General features: G+C 46.7%; 1 protein-coding gene across 1 annotated transcript in view; it reads right to left on the bottom strand.

The window, feature by feature from the left end:
- VPS53 (VPS53 subunit of GARP complex) overlaps positions 1-14,551 on the bottom strand; it is a 67,360-nt gene that overhangs the window by 26,916 nt on the left and 25,893 nt on the right. Inside the window, exons 9-14 of the mRNA XM_067472009.1 lie at positions 11,069-11,212; positions 10,753-10,895; positions 7,662-7,803; positions 5,491-5,592; positions 2,833-2,927; positions 2,466-2,708 (exon numbers count right to left, since the gene is read on the bottom strand). Of these exons, the coding sequence (XP_067328110.1) occupies positions 2,466-2,708; positions 2,833-2,927; positions 5,491-5,592; positions 7,662-7,803; positions 10,753-10,895; positions 11,069-11,212 (869 nt within the window). The remainder of the gene's footprint in view (positions 1-2,465; positions 2,709-2,832; positions 2,928-5,490; positions 5,593-7,661; positions 7,804-10,752; positions 10,896-11,068; positions 11,213-14,551) is intronic.

The raw sequence follows: 14,551 nt of genomic DNA, 5'->3' as shown, positions 1-14,551 counted from the left end.
TTGGAATGTGTCCAGAGGAGGGCGACTAAAATGATCAAGGGTCTGGAGAACAAGCCCTATGAGGAGCGGCTTAAGGAGCTGGGCATGTTTAGCCTGGAGAAGGATGACGGGAGATATGATAGCCGTGTATAAATATGTGAGAGGAAGCCACGGGGAGGAGGGAGAGAACTTGTTTTCTGCTTCCTTGGAGACTAGGACGAGGAACAATGGCTTCAAACTACAAGAAAGGAGATTCCATCTGAACATGAGGAAGAACTTCCTGACTGTGAGAGCTGTTTAGCAGCGGAACTCTCTGCCCTGGAGTGTGGTGGAGGCACCTTCTTTGGAAGCTTTTAAGCAGAGGCTGGATGGCCATTTGTCAGGGGTGATTTGAATGCAATATTCCTGCTTCTTGGCAGGGGGTTGGACTGGATGGCCCATGAGCTGGGTGAGGATAATGAGCTAACCAGCCTTGAAGATAATAGTGGAGATTTGATTAGAGAGGACCGGTTGCAATTAAGAGTTCGAAGAAGCGCACGCCTTGCCAACAAGCGTGAAGCTAGAGGTCAACGTAATGCTTTTATGTTGGGGAAACTTATTTAATGACTTGGTCGAAGGGCATTCTCTGTCAGTCCAATGTTGCTTTTACCCTGTTAACTTCTGTGGAATTCCCTTGGCTTTTGCGGAAAGCTTCTGGCTTTTGGGGACTTTGATTTTGATCCTGTTTTTGGAGACTTTCTCTTGTTGCCGTGGACTTTTGCTTAACCAATGCTAAAGGACTATGCTTTGATTAGAGAGGACCAGTTGCAATTAAGAGTTCGAAGAAGTGCACGCCTTGCCAACAAGCGTGAAGCTAGAGGTCAACGTAATGCTTTTATGTTGGGGAAACTTATTTAGCAGTGGAACTCTCTGCCCCGGAGTGTGGTGGAGACTCCTTCTTTGGAAGCTTTTAAACAGGGGCTGGATGGCCATCTGTCAGGGTTGATTTGAATGCAATATTCCTGCTTCTTGGCAGAATGGGGTTGGACTGGATGGCCCATGACGTCTCTTCCATCTCTTTGATTCTATGATTCTATGATTCATGTTATTTGCCTTTGGAACCTGGAAACTTTGCCTCTGTATTGCTCATTGAACTAAACTTCTTTATTTTCCTGATTTGATTTTGCTTTTCTCCAATAAACTACAAAATCTACAGCCTTGCTGTGTGGTGGTGTCTTGGGCAAGGTGAATCTATCCTGAGTTGCGACAAAGGGAACACTGTATACTAATTTATTTATGCAATGTTTTTGACACGAAATAAATAATAGATATTGATTCTTCCTCCCACCCTGGACATTATTCCACAATAATGTGCGCATACAGAAGAAGATCTACAAGCCACTCTAAACACCTTCGCAGAAGCATACACGAAGCTTGGCCTGTCACTGAACATCGAGAAAACCAAAGTGCTGTTCCAGCAGTCACCAGCCATCCCCTCCCCAATGCCAGAGATACAGCTTAATAGTGTAACGTTAGAAAATGTTGACCATTTCCGCTCCCTTGGCAGCCACCTCTCCACAAAAGTCAACATCGACACCGAAATACAACACCGCCTGAGCTCTGCGAGTGCAGCATTTTCCCGAATGAAGCAGAGAGTGTTTGAGGACCGGGACATCCGTAGGGAGACCAAGGTGCTTGTCTATAAAGCTATTGTCCTCCCAACCCTGCTCTATGCCTGTGAGACGTGGACTGTCTACAGACGTCACATGCAACTCCTGGAACGATTCCATCAGCGCTGCCTCCGGAAAATCCTGCAAACCTCCTGGGAAGACAAGCGGACAAACGTCAGCGTGCTGGAAGAAGCAAAGACCACCAGCATTGAAGCGATGGTCCTCCACCATCAACTCCGCTGGACCGGCCATGTTGTCCGGATGCCTGACCACCGTCTCCCAAAGCAGTTGCTCTACTCCAAACTTAAGTGGACAGGAAAAGAGATTTAAAGATGGCCTCAAAGCCAACCTTAAACACTCTGGCATAGACACTGAGAACTGGGAAGCCCTGGCCCTTGAGCGCTCCAGCTGGAGGTCAGCTGTGACCAGCAGTGCTGCAGAATTCGAGGAGGCACGAGTGGAGGGTGAAAGAGAGAAACGTGCCAGGAGGAAGGCGTGTCAAGCCAACCCCGACCGGGACCGCCTTCCACCTGGAAACCAATGCCCACACTGCGGAAGAAGATGCAGAGCAAGAATAGGGCTCCACGGCCACATGCGGACCCACAAGGAAACCCATAATGGAAGACCATCTTACTCGTCCAACGAGGGATCGCCTAAGTAAGTAAGTATTCCACAAGTATATATACTCCACTTGCTTTACCAACATCACATCCTCTGAAGACACCAGCCACAGATGTAGGCAAAACGTCAGGAGAAAATGCTGCTAGAACATATTGGCCATTGAGCCAAGAAACCACACAACACTCTGATAGTGATAATGATGAGCTAAAAACTCACTTGGGCAGGTTTCCCGAGAGTATCTTCCAGGCATATTCCCGGAGGTATTTCTGGAAGATGGTGGTCAGGGCGATCATGGGCTCGCCGGTGCTGAGCTGCGAACACTGGACCATGCACTTCTTGTAATAGACAAAGAGGTCAGCGCAGCTGGGCAGGACGGCCCCTCCTTCGTCCACGTTGGGCTTGGGAGGCCCCTGGGCTTTGAAATCCCCAACAAAGCGGTCAATCAGCTCACTCAAATTCCTGGGAAATTAAAAATTTGGAATGGGGAACACACATTAAAAGCCGAAGAGAAACAGATGGAAAAAAATATATCCAAAAATGGAGGTGATGTGGAACAATCAACTTGTACATTTCAATTACTCACTTGTCTTGGGATTCGATATAGACATAGAGATGGGGCTCGAAGCACTTGGAAATGATCCCATGGAATGGATTATCTGGAACCTTTGGCTTTTTGGGCTAGGAGAAAACGAGAGCTGTCAGGATTTTTTATTTATCATGTCAGAAGCAAATTGAGACTATAGAAAAACTACAAAGTTAAAAACTTGCCATTGAAGGATGCTAAGCAAGGGGCTTTGAATGAAATTAACAGCAGAAAAAGAGCAACATGGAAGAAAATGTTTTTAAGAAACAAGATGTGACATGTAGAGGTCGGAAGTTGTATTGTGGTTAAGTTCAAAGGTTTTTTGAAGCGCAGAGTCTGCAGGTACAAGAAGGTACTTTCCATCAAAAGGTCAAAAAATGTTCTTGTTTACTTGAGGTTATATATTGTTTTTAAGAAACAAGATGTGACATGTAGAGGCCGGCAGTTGTATTGTGGTTAAGTTCAAAGGTTGTTTTTTGAAGCGCAGAGTCTGCAGGTACAAGAAGGTACTTTCCATCAAAAGGTCAAAAAATGTTCTTGTTTACTTGAGGTTGTATATTGTTTTTAAGAAACAAGATGTGACATGTAGAGGTCGGAAGTTGTATTGTGGTTAAGTTCAAAGGTTGTTTTTTGAAGCACAGAGTCTGCAGGTACAAGAAGGTACTTTTCATCAAAAGGTCAAGGGAGGGGGCTGGAAAGAGAGTACTTTCCATGACAAAAAATGTTCTTGTTTACTTGAGGTTATATATTGGTGGTAAAAAGCCAAGAAGAGGCGGCAGTCACTTGAAGGAAAGCATCTGCGTATGCTGTCAGGCTCTCAATCTTCTTCATGAAGAAACTAAAATAAAACCTTGTTTTTTTATCTTTTTTTGGGACTGTCTCCTTCCTTTCGTGCTCCCGTGATGTGGACCTAAGCATGATGTTAAATGTCCTTTGACCAGAAGCCGGCCATTTTGAGTGCCTCTGGTCTGGCTGTGAGAAGGTCCTCTGTTGTGCATGAGATAGGGCTCAGGATACATTGTGGTAAGTGATCTGTGGTTTGTTCTTCTCCACGCTCGCATGTTTGTGGCCCCATTTCTTAAGGTTAGCTCTGCATCTCGTGGTTAGCTCTGCATCTCGTGGTGCCAGAGCACAGTCTGTTCAGCGCCCAGTCTTCTGTGTTTCCAGGAAGGTTTATTATTTATTTATTTGTTTGTTTATTTATTTATTTACAGTGTTTGTATACCACTTTTCTCACCCCGAGGGGGACTCAAAGCGGTTTACACATAAGTAATAGCAAAATTCACATCTGCTATCAGCCACTGATTGAAGTTCTGGGTTTTGCCTGCCACTTTTGGACTCTTGCTTGCTGAGCTGTTCCTGTGAGTATCTCTGTAGATCTTAGGAAGCTATTTCTTGATTTAAGGCATTGGCGTGCTGGTTGATATCTGAACAGAGGATAGGTCGGAGATCATAGAATCATAGAATGAAAGAGTTGGAAGAGACCTCATGGGCCATCCAGTCCAACCCCCTGCCAAGAAGCAGGAATATTGCATTCAAATCACCCCTGACAGGTGGCCATCCAGCCTCTGATTAAAAGCTTCCAAAGAAGGAGCCTCCACCACACTAAGGGGCAGAGAGTTCCACTGCTGAACGGCTCTCACAGTCAGGAAGTTCTTCCTCATGTTCAGATGGAATCTCCTCTCTTGTAGTTTGAAGCCATTGTTCCGCGTCCTAGTCTCCAAGGAAGCAGAAAACAAGTTTGCTCCCTCCTCCCTGTGGCTTCCTCTCACATATTTATACATGGCTATCATATCTCCGCTAAGCCTTCTCTTCTTCAGGATAAACATGCCCAGCTCCTTAAGCCGCTCCTCATAGGGCTTGTTCTCCAGACCCTTGATCATTTTAGCCGCCCTCCTCTGGACACATTCCAGCTTGTCAATATCTCTCTTGAATTGTGGTGCCCAGAATTGGGTAGTGCAATACCAGCTAAACAGTATATTTTCTCCAGTGGTGTGGGGTCTAGACATCCTGTGATAATGCGGCATGTCTCATTAAGAGCCACACCCACATGTGGTGAGATGCATTCCACATTGGGCATGCGTATTCAGCAGCAGAGTAGCAAAAGCGCAAGGGCAGATGTCTTCACTGTGTCTAGTTGTGATCCCCAGGTTGTGCCAGTCAGCTTTCGTACGATATTATTTCCAGCACCCACTTTTTGCTTGATAGTCAAGCAGTGCTTCTTGTAGGTCAGAGCACCGTCTAGAGCAGTGGTTCTCAGTCTGGGGTCCCCAGATGTTTTTGGCCTTCAACTCCCAGAAATCCTAAATCCTAGAGTGACTCCCAGGTATTTGGGTGTGTTGCAATGCTCCAGTGGGATTCCTTCCCAGGTAATCCTCAGAGCTTGGGATTCTTGTCTGTTCTAAAGGTGAAAGGCACACGTCTGCATTTCAGATAGTTTAGGAATCAGCTGGTTTTCCCTGTAATAGGCAGTAAGAGCACCTAAAGTTTCAGAGAGCTTCTGTCCAACCATTTCAAAGCTCCCTGCTTGAGTGGTGATGGCACGATCGTCAGCATAGATTAAACTCTCTGTCCCTTCTGGCAATGGCAGATCATTTGTGTACATATCTTGTTTGACGAAATCAGCATAAAATATGCTCAAGTGTGCCATTGACCTACCTTGTCGATATCGGCCTTTTCTGGTGTGACATCATCTGCCTCCGGAGAAGTATCATCTTCCAGGAAGGGGTTGGTCGAGGCTAGAGGTGATTCAGCCTTTTTCTAATGAAAAACAACAACAATAGGATGAAGTTCAGCAAAAAAAGACAATTTGGGAGGTTAAAAAGTACAGTAGGACCCTTACATCTGCAGAACCAACGTGCATTTTCACTTATCTATGTTTTAACTTATTCACTTAGGACAGTGGTTCCCAACCTACGGTCTGTGGTTGACCAGTGGTCAACAAAAACTAAAATACGTTCTGCGGCCTTACTGTTATTACACCGTTGCAACGAGAGTGACTGGTCTCGTGAAACCCTTTTATAGTGCCAAGGCTTATTAAATATGTTTTTCCGAAGGCAACTACTGGATGGCATATGTTCTGTATCAGAAACTAGAGCTGATGTGGTCTATCCAATACAATGTTCTGAATCAACACCCCAAATAACCCAACTGAATCTAGAGTTGATCAAAAAGAGATTCACAATCCTTTTGGTACTCTTGTTGGAGAGTGGTCCCAGTTCAAGAGATACCTGGTCAAAGTGGTTCCTGGTCTAAGTGGTCCCTGGTCAAGGTGGCACCTGGTCAAAGTGGTCCTTGGTCAAGGTGGTCCCTGGTCAAAGTTGTTCCTGGTCAAATTGGTCCCTGGTCAAATTGGTTCCTGGTCAAGGTGGACCCTGGTCAAAGTGGTCCCTGGTCAAAGTGGTCCCTGGTCAAGGTGGTCCCTGGTCAAGGTGGCCCTTGGTCAAAGTGGTCCCTGGTCAAAGTGATCACTGGTCAAGGTGGTCCCTGGTCAAGATGGCCCCTGGTCAAGGTGGTCCCTGGTCAAGATGGCCCCTGGTCAAAGTGGCCCCTGGTCAAAGCCATCTCTGGTCAAGGTGGCGTCTGGTCCAAGTAGTCCCTGGTCAACGTGGTCCCTGGTCAAGTGGTGCCTGGTCAAGGTGGTCCCTGGTCAAAGTGGACCCTGGTCAAGGTGGCTCCTGGTCAAAGTGGTCCCTGGTCAAAGTGGACCCTGGTCAAAGTGGACCCTGGTCAAAGTTGTCCCTGGTCAAGGTGGTCCCTGGTCAAATTGGTTCTTGGTCAAGTGGTCCCCCTGGTCAAGGTGGTCCCTGGTCAAGGTGACCCCTGGTCAAGATGGCCCCTGGTCAAAGTGGTCCCTGGTCAAATTGGTTCTTGGTGAAGTGGTCCCTGGTTAAGGTGGTCCCTGGTCAAATTGGTTCTTGGTGAAGTGGTCCCTGGTCAAGGTGGTCCCTGGTCAAGGTGGCCCCTGGTCAAATTGGTCCCTGGTCAAAGTGGCCCCTGGTCAAGATGGCCCCTGGTCAAAGTGGTCCCTGGTCAAGGTGGCCCCTGGTCAAAGTGGTCCCTGGTCAAGTGGTCCCTGGTTAAGGTGGTCCCTGGTCAAATTGGTTCTTGGTGAAGTGGTCCCTGGTCAAAGTGGTCCCTGGTCAAGTGGTCCCTGGTCAAAGTGGTCCTTGGCCAAGGTGGTCCCTGCTCAAGGTAGACCCTGGTCAAGATGGCCCCCGGTCAAAGTGGTCCCTGGTCAAATTGGTTCTTGGTCAAGTGGTCCCTGGTCGAAGTGGTCCCTGGTCAATGTGGTCACTAGTCAAATGGTTCTTGGTCAAGTGGTCCCTGGTCAAGGTGGCCCCTGGTCAACGTGGCCCTTGGTCAAGGTGGTCCCTGGTCAAGGTGGTCCCTGGTCAAATTGGTTCCTGGTCAAAGTGGCCTCTGGTCAAGATGGCCCCTGGTCCAAGTTGGTCCCTGGTCAAGGTAGCCCCTGCTTAAGGTGGTCCCTGGTCAAGGTGGTCCCTAGTCAAAATAAGGTTGGGAACCACTGACTTGGGGTCTCTTTTATAAGTTAAACCCTTTTTTCAGCACTCCTGTCCATCTCATTGAACAGGTTTGGCTATTATACAGTTTCATGTATTCATGTGAAGTCCAGGATATGAAGGTTGTCCTGTACTTAAACGTATCTGTGAATAATCTGACAGCAAGGAAAAATCATAGTAAAATTATCCATTCTTGTTTGTGAGAACAACCTCTACACATTTTGCAAGGGAGCGTGTCCACTCTGGTTACTCCGCAGTTGACGGCCATGAACGCCAAACCCAACGGGAGAGAAGAACGATGCTCACCACAACCGTATCCGATAAGGTGCAGCCAGAGAAGCGTTTGGCTAGGAAACCTTCAAAGTTGGTGGTTCTTTGGATGGCAAACAAAAGGAGTTTCACTTCAATTTCCCTCGCTCGGGTTCGCATGATCTTTGCAAGCTCCGTCCTGAGTTGTGTGAGGGGAGAAAGGAGGACAGGAAGCATATTATTATTATTTTACTGACACAAAAACACACAAACGAGATCTATATGCTGGATTTCGTATCACAAAATCACAAGTCGAACGCTTCCCAAGCATCTAGGACTGTGTGATGTATTATTACTAATATAAGATATTGTATATACATATTATATTTATAATATTATAATGTAATGCAATATAATAATATATTATAATTATATATTTATATTACATGTAATATTACTAATAATATTACAATATAAATCTATAGTACAATATAGTAATATTTAATAGGTATATCGTACTATGCTAATAATATAATATATTGTATTATATATACAATATTTATTTATTTATCTATTTATGGCATTTATATGCTGCCCTTCTCACCCCGAAAGGGACTCCGAGCGGCTTACAAGATATATCTATCTATCTATCTATCTATCTATCTATACATATACATATACAATATATTATATTATTAGCATAGTACAATATGAACTAGGAAGGTGGGGGTGGAGCCTAAGTGTTCTAGAGGGGGAAAGTGTCTTTTAAATTGAGGCTTAAAGGACCAGTTATAATCAGGTGGAGTTTGGAACTGTTAGAGAGAAGAAGGGTTGGTGTAAGTCAGAACAAGTTTGGGTTTAGAAAATAAGATTGAGTCAGTCTTTTGTGAAGTATTCAGAGTAGCTATTTAGTAGATAGCTAGAATACTGTTTTGTGGAGTAGTACCCTAAGGAAGTCTTCCTAAGGAAGTCTAGTTCAGGGTATTTTTGGCTAGATTCCTAAGGGGCATTTTTGGGAGTTACTTTCAGAGATACATTTCTTGAAGTAATTTTCTGTGGTGGAACTTTGAAGACTTGTAACCCAGAAGTTTTTAAGATTTTGACTCTTAACGCAACCACAGTATTTTACTAAAACCAATAAGCATTTGTACCGGAATTATTCAAGCCTGTTCTATAAACATTCTTGTTATTTTATTCAACTTATACCAGCCTCAATGTGAATACCTTTGTGGTCAAAGTATTATTAAAGTCAGCATCACAGCAGCCTCTAAGAAACTATAGTGGAACAGTGTGCGTTACAGGATAAACTCTCAATATTACCTCAACCTGATTAATATTAATAATGGTGGTAGTGGAATTCTTTTGAAGAAGTAGTTTGTGTCTCTCAGTTCTAGTGGTTCCCAGTTCCTACCTTTAAAATATAAATTTGTTTCAGCAACCATACTCCCTTATCCTTTTGATGGCTTTATAATTTTGGTTGAGTAGCGTTGGGATTATTTTATATATAATTCCTCATCAATAATTAAATTATTTAAAAATCTTACTACTACTCGCTGCGTTATTATAGATGGCCATCTGTCGAGGGTGCTTTGAATGCAACTCTATGATTCTATGACTCTTGAATGCAACTCTATGATTCTATAAATTGTTGTATCACTAGTTACAGGAGTGCAGCTTCAGTATAAGGCGGAGGAGGAATGTTACATGGTTCACGTGCTGCCTCTTGCTGTTGGCTCATATTCTGTTTAAACTTGGCAGAAAGGTGAAATATAGAATCATAGAATCATAGAATCAAAGAGTTGGAAGAGACCTCATGGGCCATCCAGTCCAACCCCCTGCCAAGAAACAGGAATATTGCATTCAAATCACCCCTGACAGATGGCCATCCAGCCTCTGTTTAAAAGCTTCCAAAGAAGGAGCCTCCACCACACTCCGGGGCAGAGAGTTCCACTGCTGAACGGCTCTCACAGTCAGGAAGTTCTTCCTCATGTTCAGATGGAATCTCCTCTCTTGTAGTTTGAAGCCATTGTTCCGCGTCCTAGTCTCCAAGGAAGCAGAAAACAAGCTTGCTCCCTCCTCCCTGTGGCTTCCTCTCACATATTTATACATGGCTATCATATCTCCTCTCAGCCTTCTCTTCTTCAGGCTAAACATGCCCAGTTCCCTAAGCCGCTCCTCATAGGGCTTGTTCTCCAGACCCTTGATCATTTTAGTCGCTCTCCTCTGGACACATTCCAGCTTGTCAATATCTCTCTTGAATTGTGGTGCCCAGAATTGGACACAATATTCCAGATGTGGTCTAACCAAAGCAGAATAGAGGGGTAGCATTACTTCCTTAGATCTAGACACTATGCTCCTATTGATACAGGCCAAAATCCCATTGGCTTTTTTTGCCGCCACATCACATTGTTGGCTCATGTTTAACTTGTTGCCCACGAGGACTCCAAGATCTTTTTCACACGTACTGCTCTCGAGCCAGGCATCGTCCCCCATTCTGTATCTTTGCATTTCATTTTTTCTGCCAAAGTGGAGTATCTTGCATTTGTCCCTGTTGAACTTCATTTTGTTAGTTTTGGCCCATCTCTCTAATCTGTCAAGATCGTTTTGAATTCTGCTCCTGTCCTCTGGACTATTGGCTATCCCTCCCAATTTGGTGTCGTCTGCAAACTTGATGATCCTGCCTTCTAGCCCTTCATCTAAGTCATTAATAAAGATGTTGAACAGGACCGGGCCCAGGACGGAACCCTGCTTGTGGCACTCCACTTGTCACTTCTTTCCAGGATGAAGAGGAAGCATTGGTGAGCACTCTCTGTGTTCGTCCACTTAACCAATTACAGATCCACCTCACCGTAGTTTTGCCTAGCCCACATTGGACTAGTTTCCTTGCCAGAAGGTCATGGGGGACCTTGTCGAAGGCCTTACTGAAATATAAATAAACCAGTTTAAAAACTATCTACTAAAAACTATCTAAACAGTTTAAAAACTATTCTATGATTCTACTTGTGTTGCCTGAACAACGGAGTTTCAAAAAGTGAGGCTTCAGAGAAAGACTCTCCATCCCACCACCCCAAAATGAAGACGAATCACCACTGAGCCACTCTCCGGAGCTTGGAGAGTAAATCTCTCAATCGCAGGCACCGCTCCACACCTTGTAATGTGGCAGAAGTCCACAGCGATGCGTTCCGTCATACACCATTCTGGTGGGAACATGCGGCCGTATTTCTCCTCATAGTCCACAAACTGGCGTTTGATCCAAGCGTAACGCCGGTCGATTTTATCCAGCCAGGCTACCTGCAGGCAAATGAAAAAGGGGACACGATTCATGGTTGAGGTTTCAGGGTGCTTTGTCAGACTCTATGTTATCCCAATACTGATGCTGCTAATGAGTGTCCCGCAACATGGAGAACAAGAAAAAAATACCGTATGCTTGCATCAAATTTTAAAAATAGAGATTCCTAACGTACATCTTGGTTTTCCTGGAAGAGCACCAGGTATTCTGAAAGGTGCTGCTTAATAAACTTCTTGATGATCTCCTGCTTGATGCGAGGGTCCAAGACGTTTGCAACCAGACATGCATCCCGGAGGACGTTGCTGGGCCCACCGGCCCTCTACCAAGAGGGAGAAGGAGAAAGAAAAGAACAGGTCAATACTAGGAAATTGCCTTAAACATTTAGAGCAAAAGTCTATTTTAATTCTGATTGTTGTTGCATGCTTTAGCTATTTTATTTCATTTATTTATTTATTTACAACTTTTAATGCTGCCCTTCTCACCCCAAAGGGGAATCAGAGCAGCTTACAAGATATATATATATATATATATATATATACACACACACACACGCACACACACACAATATATTATTAGCATAGTACAATATCAGTATTATATATTACTATACTTTACTATAATATTATATTGTAATTTTATTAGTAATATTATATGTAATACAAAATATATAATTATTATATTGTATTATTATTAGTATTATATTGTATTACATTATAATATTATAAATAATATATGTATATACAATATATTAAATTACATTACATTATACTATATTATTAGCATAGCACAGGAGACAAAATGGAATTGTCTCCTGCCCCCCCCCTCTCTTTATTATGGCCCAGAGCAGCAGTTGGTGCTAAGGGGAGGGGTCCCCAGCTTATGACATCTGCAGGAGATGAGATGGAACTGTTCCCTGCCCCCCTCTCTCTTCACTCGGGCCCAGAGTGGCAGTTGGTGCTGTGGGGAGGGGTCTCCAACTGATGACATCTGCAGGAGATGAGATGGAACTGTCCCCTGGCCCCCTCTCTCTTCACTCGGGCCCAGAGTGGCAGTTGGTGCTGTGGGGAGGGGTCTCCAACTGATGACATATGCAGGAGACAAGATGGAACTGTCCCCTGGCCCCCTCTCTTTTCCCTCTGGCCCAGAGTGGCAGTTGATGCTAGGGGGAGGGGTCTCCAACTGATGACATAAGCAGGAGACAAGATGGAACTGTCCCCTAGCCCCCTCTCTCTTCACTCTGGCCCAGAGTGGCAGTTGGTACAGTGGGGAGGGGTCCCCAACTGATGACATATGCAGGAGACAAGATGGAACTGTCCCCTGGCCCCCTCTCTTTTCCCTCTGGCCCAGAGTGGCAGTTGATGCTAGGGGGAGGGGTCTCCAACTGATGACACATGCAGGAGACAAGATGGAACTGTCCCCTAGCCCCCTCTCTCTTCACTCTGGCCCAGAGTGGCAGTTGGTACAGTGGGGAGGGGTCCCCAACTGATGACATATGCAGGAGACAAGATGGAACTGTCCCCTGGCCCCCTCTCTTTTCCCTCTGGCCCAGAGTGGCAGTTGATGCTAGGGGGAGGGGTCTCCAACTGATGACATAAGCAGGAGACAAGATGGAACTGTCCCCTGGCCCCCTCTCTCGTCATTCTGGCCCAGAGCGGCAGTTGGTGCTGGGGAGAGGGATCTCCAACTGATGACACATGCAGGAGACAAGATGGAACTCTACTCTGGCCCCCTCTTCACTCTAGCCCAGAGTGGCAGTTGATGCTGGGGGGTGGGGTCTCCAACTGATGACATACGCAGGAGGCAAGATGGAACTGTCCCCTGGCCCCCTCTCTCTTCACTCTGGCCCAGAGTGGCATTTGGTACAGTGGGGAAGGGTCCCCAACTGAAGACATATGCAGGGGACAAGATGGAACTGTCCCCTGCCCCCCCCCCTCTCTTCATTCTGGCCCAGAGCGGCAGTTGGTGCTGGGGGGAGGGGTCTCCAACTGATGACATATGCAGGAGACAAGATGGAACTGTCCCCTGGCCCCCTCTCTCTTCACTGTTGCCTAGAGTGGCAGTTGGTGCTGTGGGGAGGGGTCCCCAACTGATGACATATGCAGGAGACAAGATGGAACTGTCTCCTGGCCCCCTCTCTCTTCACTCTGGCCCAGAGTGGCAGTTGGTGCTGGGGAGAGGGGTCCCCAACTGATGGCATATGCAGGAGACAAGATGGAACTGTCCCCTGGCCCCCTCTCTCTTCCCTCTGGCCCAGAGTGACAGTTGGTGCTGTGGGGAGGGGTCCCCAACTGATGACATATGCAGGAGACAAGATGGGACTGTCCCCTAGCCCCCTCTCTCTTCACTCTGGCCCAAAGACGCATTTGGTGCTGAGGAGAGGAGTCCCCAACTGATGACATATGCAGGAGACAAGATGGAACTGTCCCCTAGCCCCCTCTCTCTTCACTCTGGCCCAAAGACGCATTTGGTGCTGAGGAGAGGAGTCCCCAACTGATGACATATGCAGGAGACAAGATGGAACTGTCCCCTGGCCCCCTCTCTCTTCACTCTGGCCCAAAGACGCATTTGGTGCTGAGGAGAGGAGTCCCCAACTGATGACATATGCAGGAGACAAGATGGAACTGTCCCCTGGCCCCCTCTCTCTTCACTCTGGCCCAGAGTGGTGGTTGATGCTGGGGTGAGGGGTCTCCAACTGATGACATATGCAGGAGACAAGATGGAACTGTCCCCTAGCCCCCTCTCTCTTCACTCTGGCCCAAAGACGCATTTGGTGCTGAGGAGAGGAGTCCCCAACTGATGACATATGCAGGAGACAAGATGGAACTGTCCCCTGGCCCCCTCTCTCTTCACTCTGGCCCAAAGACGCATTTGGTGCTGAGGAGAGGAGTCCCCAACTGATGACATATGCAGGAGACAAGATGGAACTGTCCCCTGGCCCCCTCTCTCTTCACTCTGGCCCAAAGACGCATTTGGTGCTGAGGAGAGGAGTCCCCAACTGATGACATATGCAGGAGACAAGATGGAACTGTCCCCTAGCCCCCTCTCTCTTCACTCTGGCCCAAAGACGCATTTGGTGCTGAGGAGAGGAGTCCCCAACTGATGACATATGCAGGAGACAAGATGGAACTGTCCTCTGGCCCCCTCTCTCTTCCCTCTGGCCCAGAGTGGTGGTTGATGCTGGGGTGAGGGGTCTCCAACTGATGACATATGCAGGAGACAAGATGGAACTGTCCCCTAACCCCCTCTCTCTTCATTCTGGCCCAGAGTGGCAGTTGGTACAGTGGGGAGGGGTCCCCAACTGATGACATATGCAGGAGACAAGATGGAACTGTCCTCTGGCCCCCTCTCTCTTCCCTCTGGCCCAGAGTGGTGGTTGATGCTGGGGTGAGGGGTCTCCAACTGATGACATATGCAGGAGGCAAGATGGAACTGTCCCCTGGCCCCCTCTCTCTTCACTCTGGCCCAGAGTGACAGTTGATGCTGGGGGGAGGGGTCCCCAACTGATGACATATGCAGGAGACAAGATGGAACTGTCCCCTAGCCCCCTCTCTCTTCATTCTGGCCCAGAGTGGCAGTTGATGCTGGGGGGTGGGGTCTCCAACTGATGACATACGCAGGAGGCAAGATGGAACTGTCCCCTGGCCCCCTCTCTCTTCAC

Source organism: Anolis sagrei, chromosome 11, assembly GCF_037176765.1.
Source record: "Anolis sagrei isolate rAnoSag1 chromosome 11, rAnoSag1.mat, whole genome shotgun sequence".
Lineage (NCBI taxonomy): Eukaryota > Metazoa > Chordata > Lepidosauria > Squamata > Dactyloidae > Anolis > Anolis sagrei.
The sequence above is the reverse complement of the archived record's forward strand: the minus strand, read 5'-3'. Positions and strand labels throughout refer to the sequence as shown.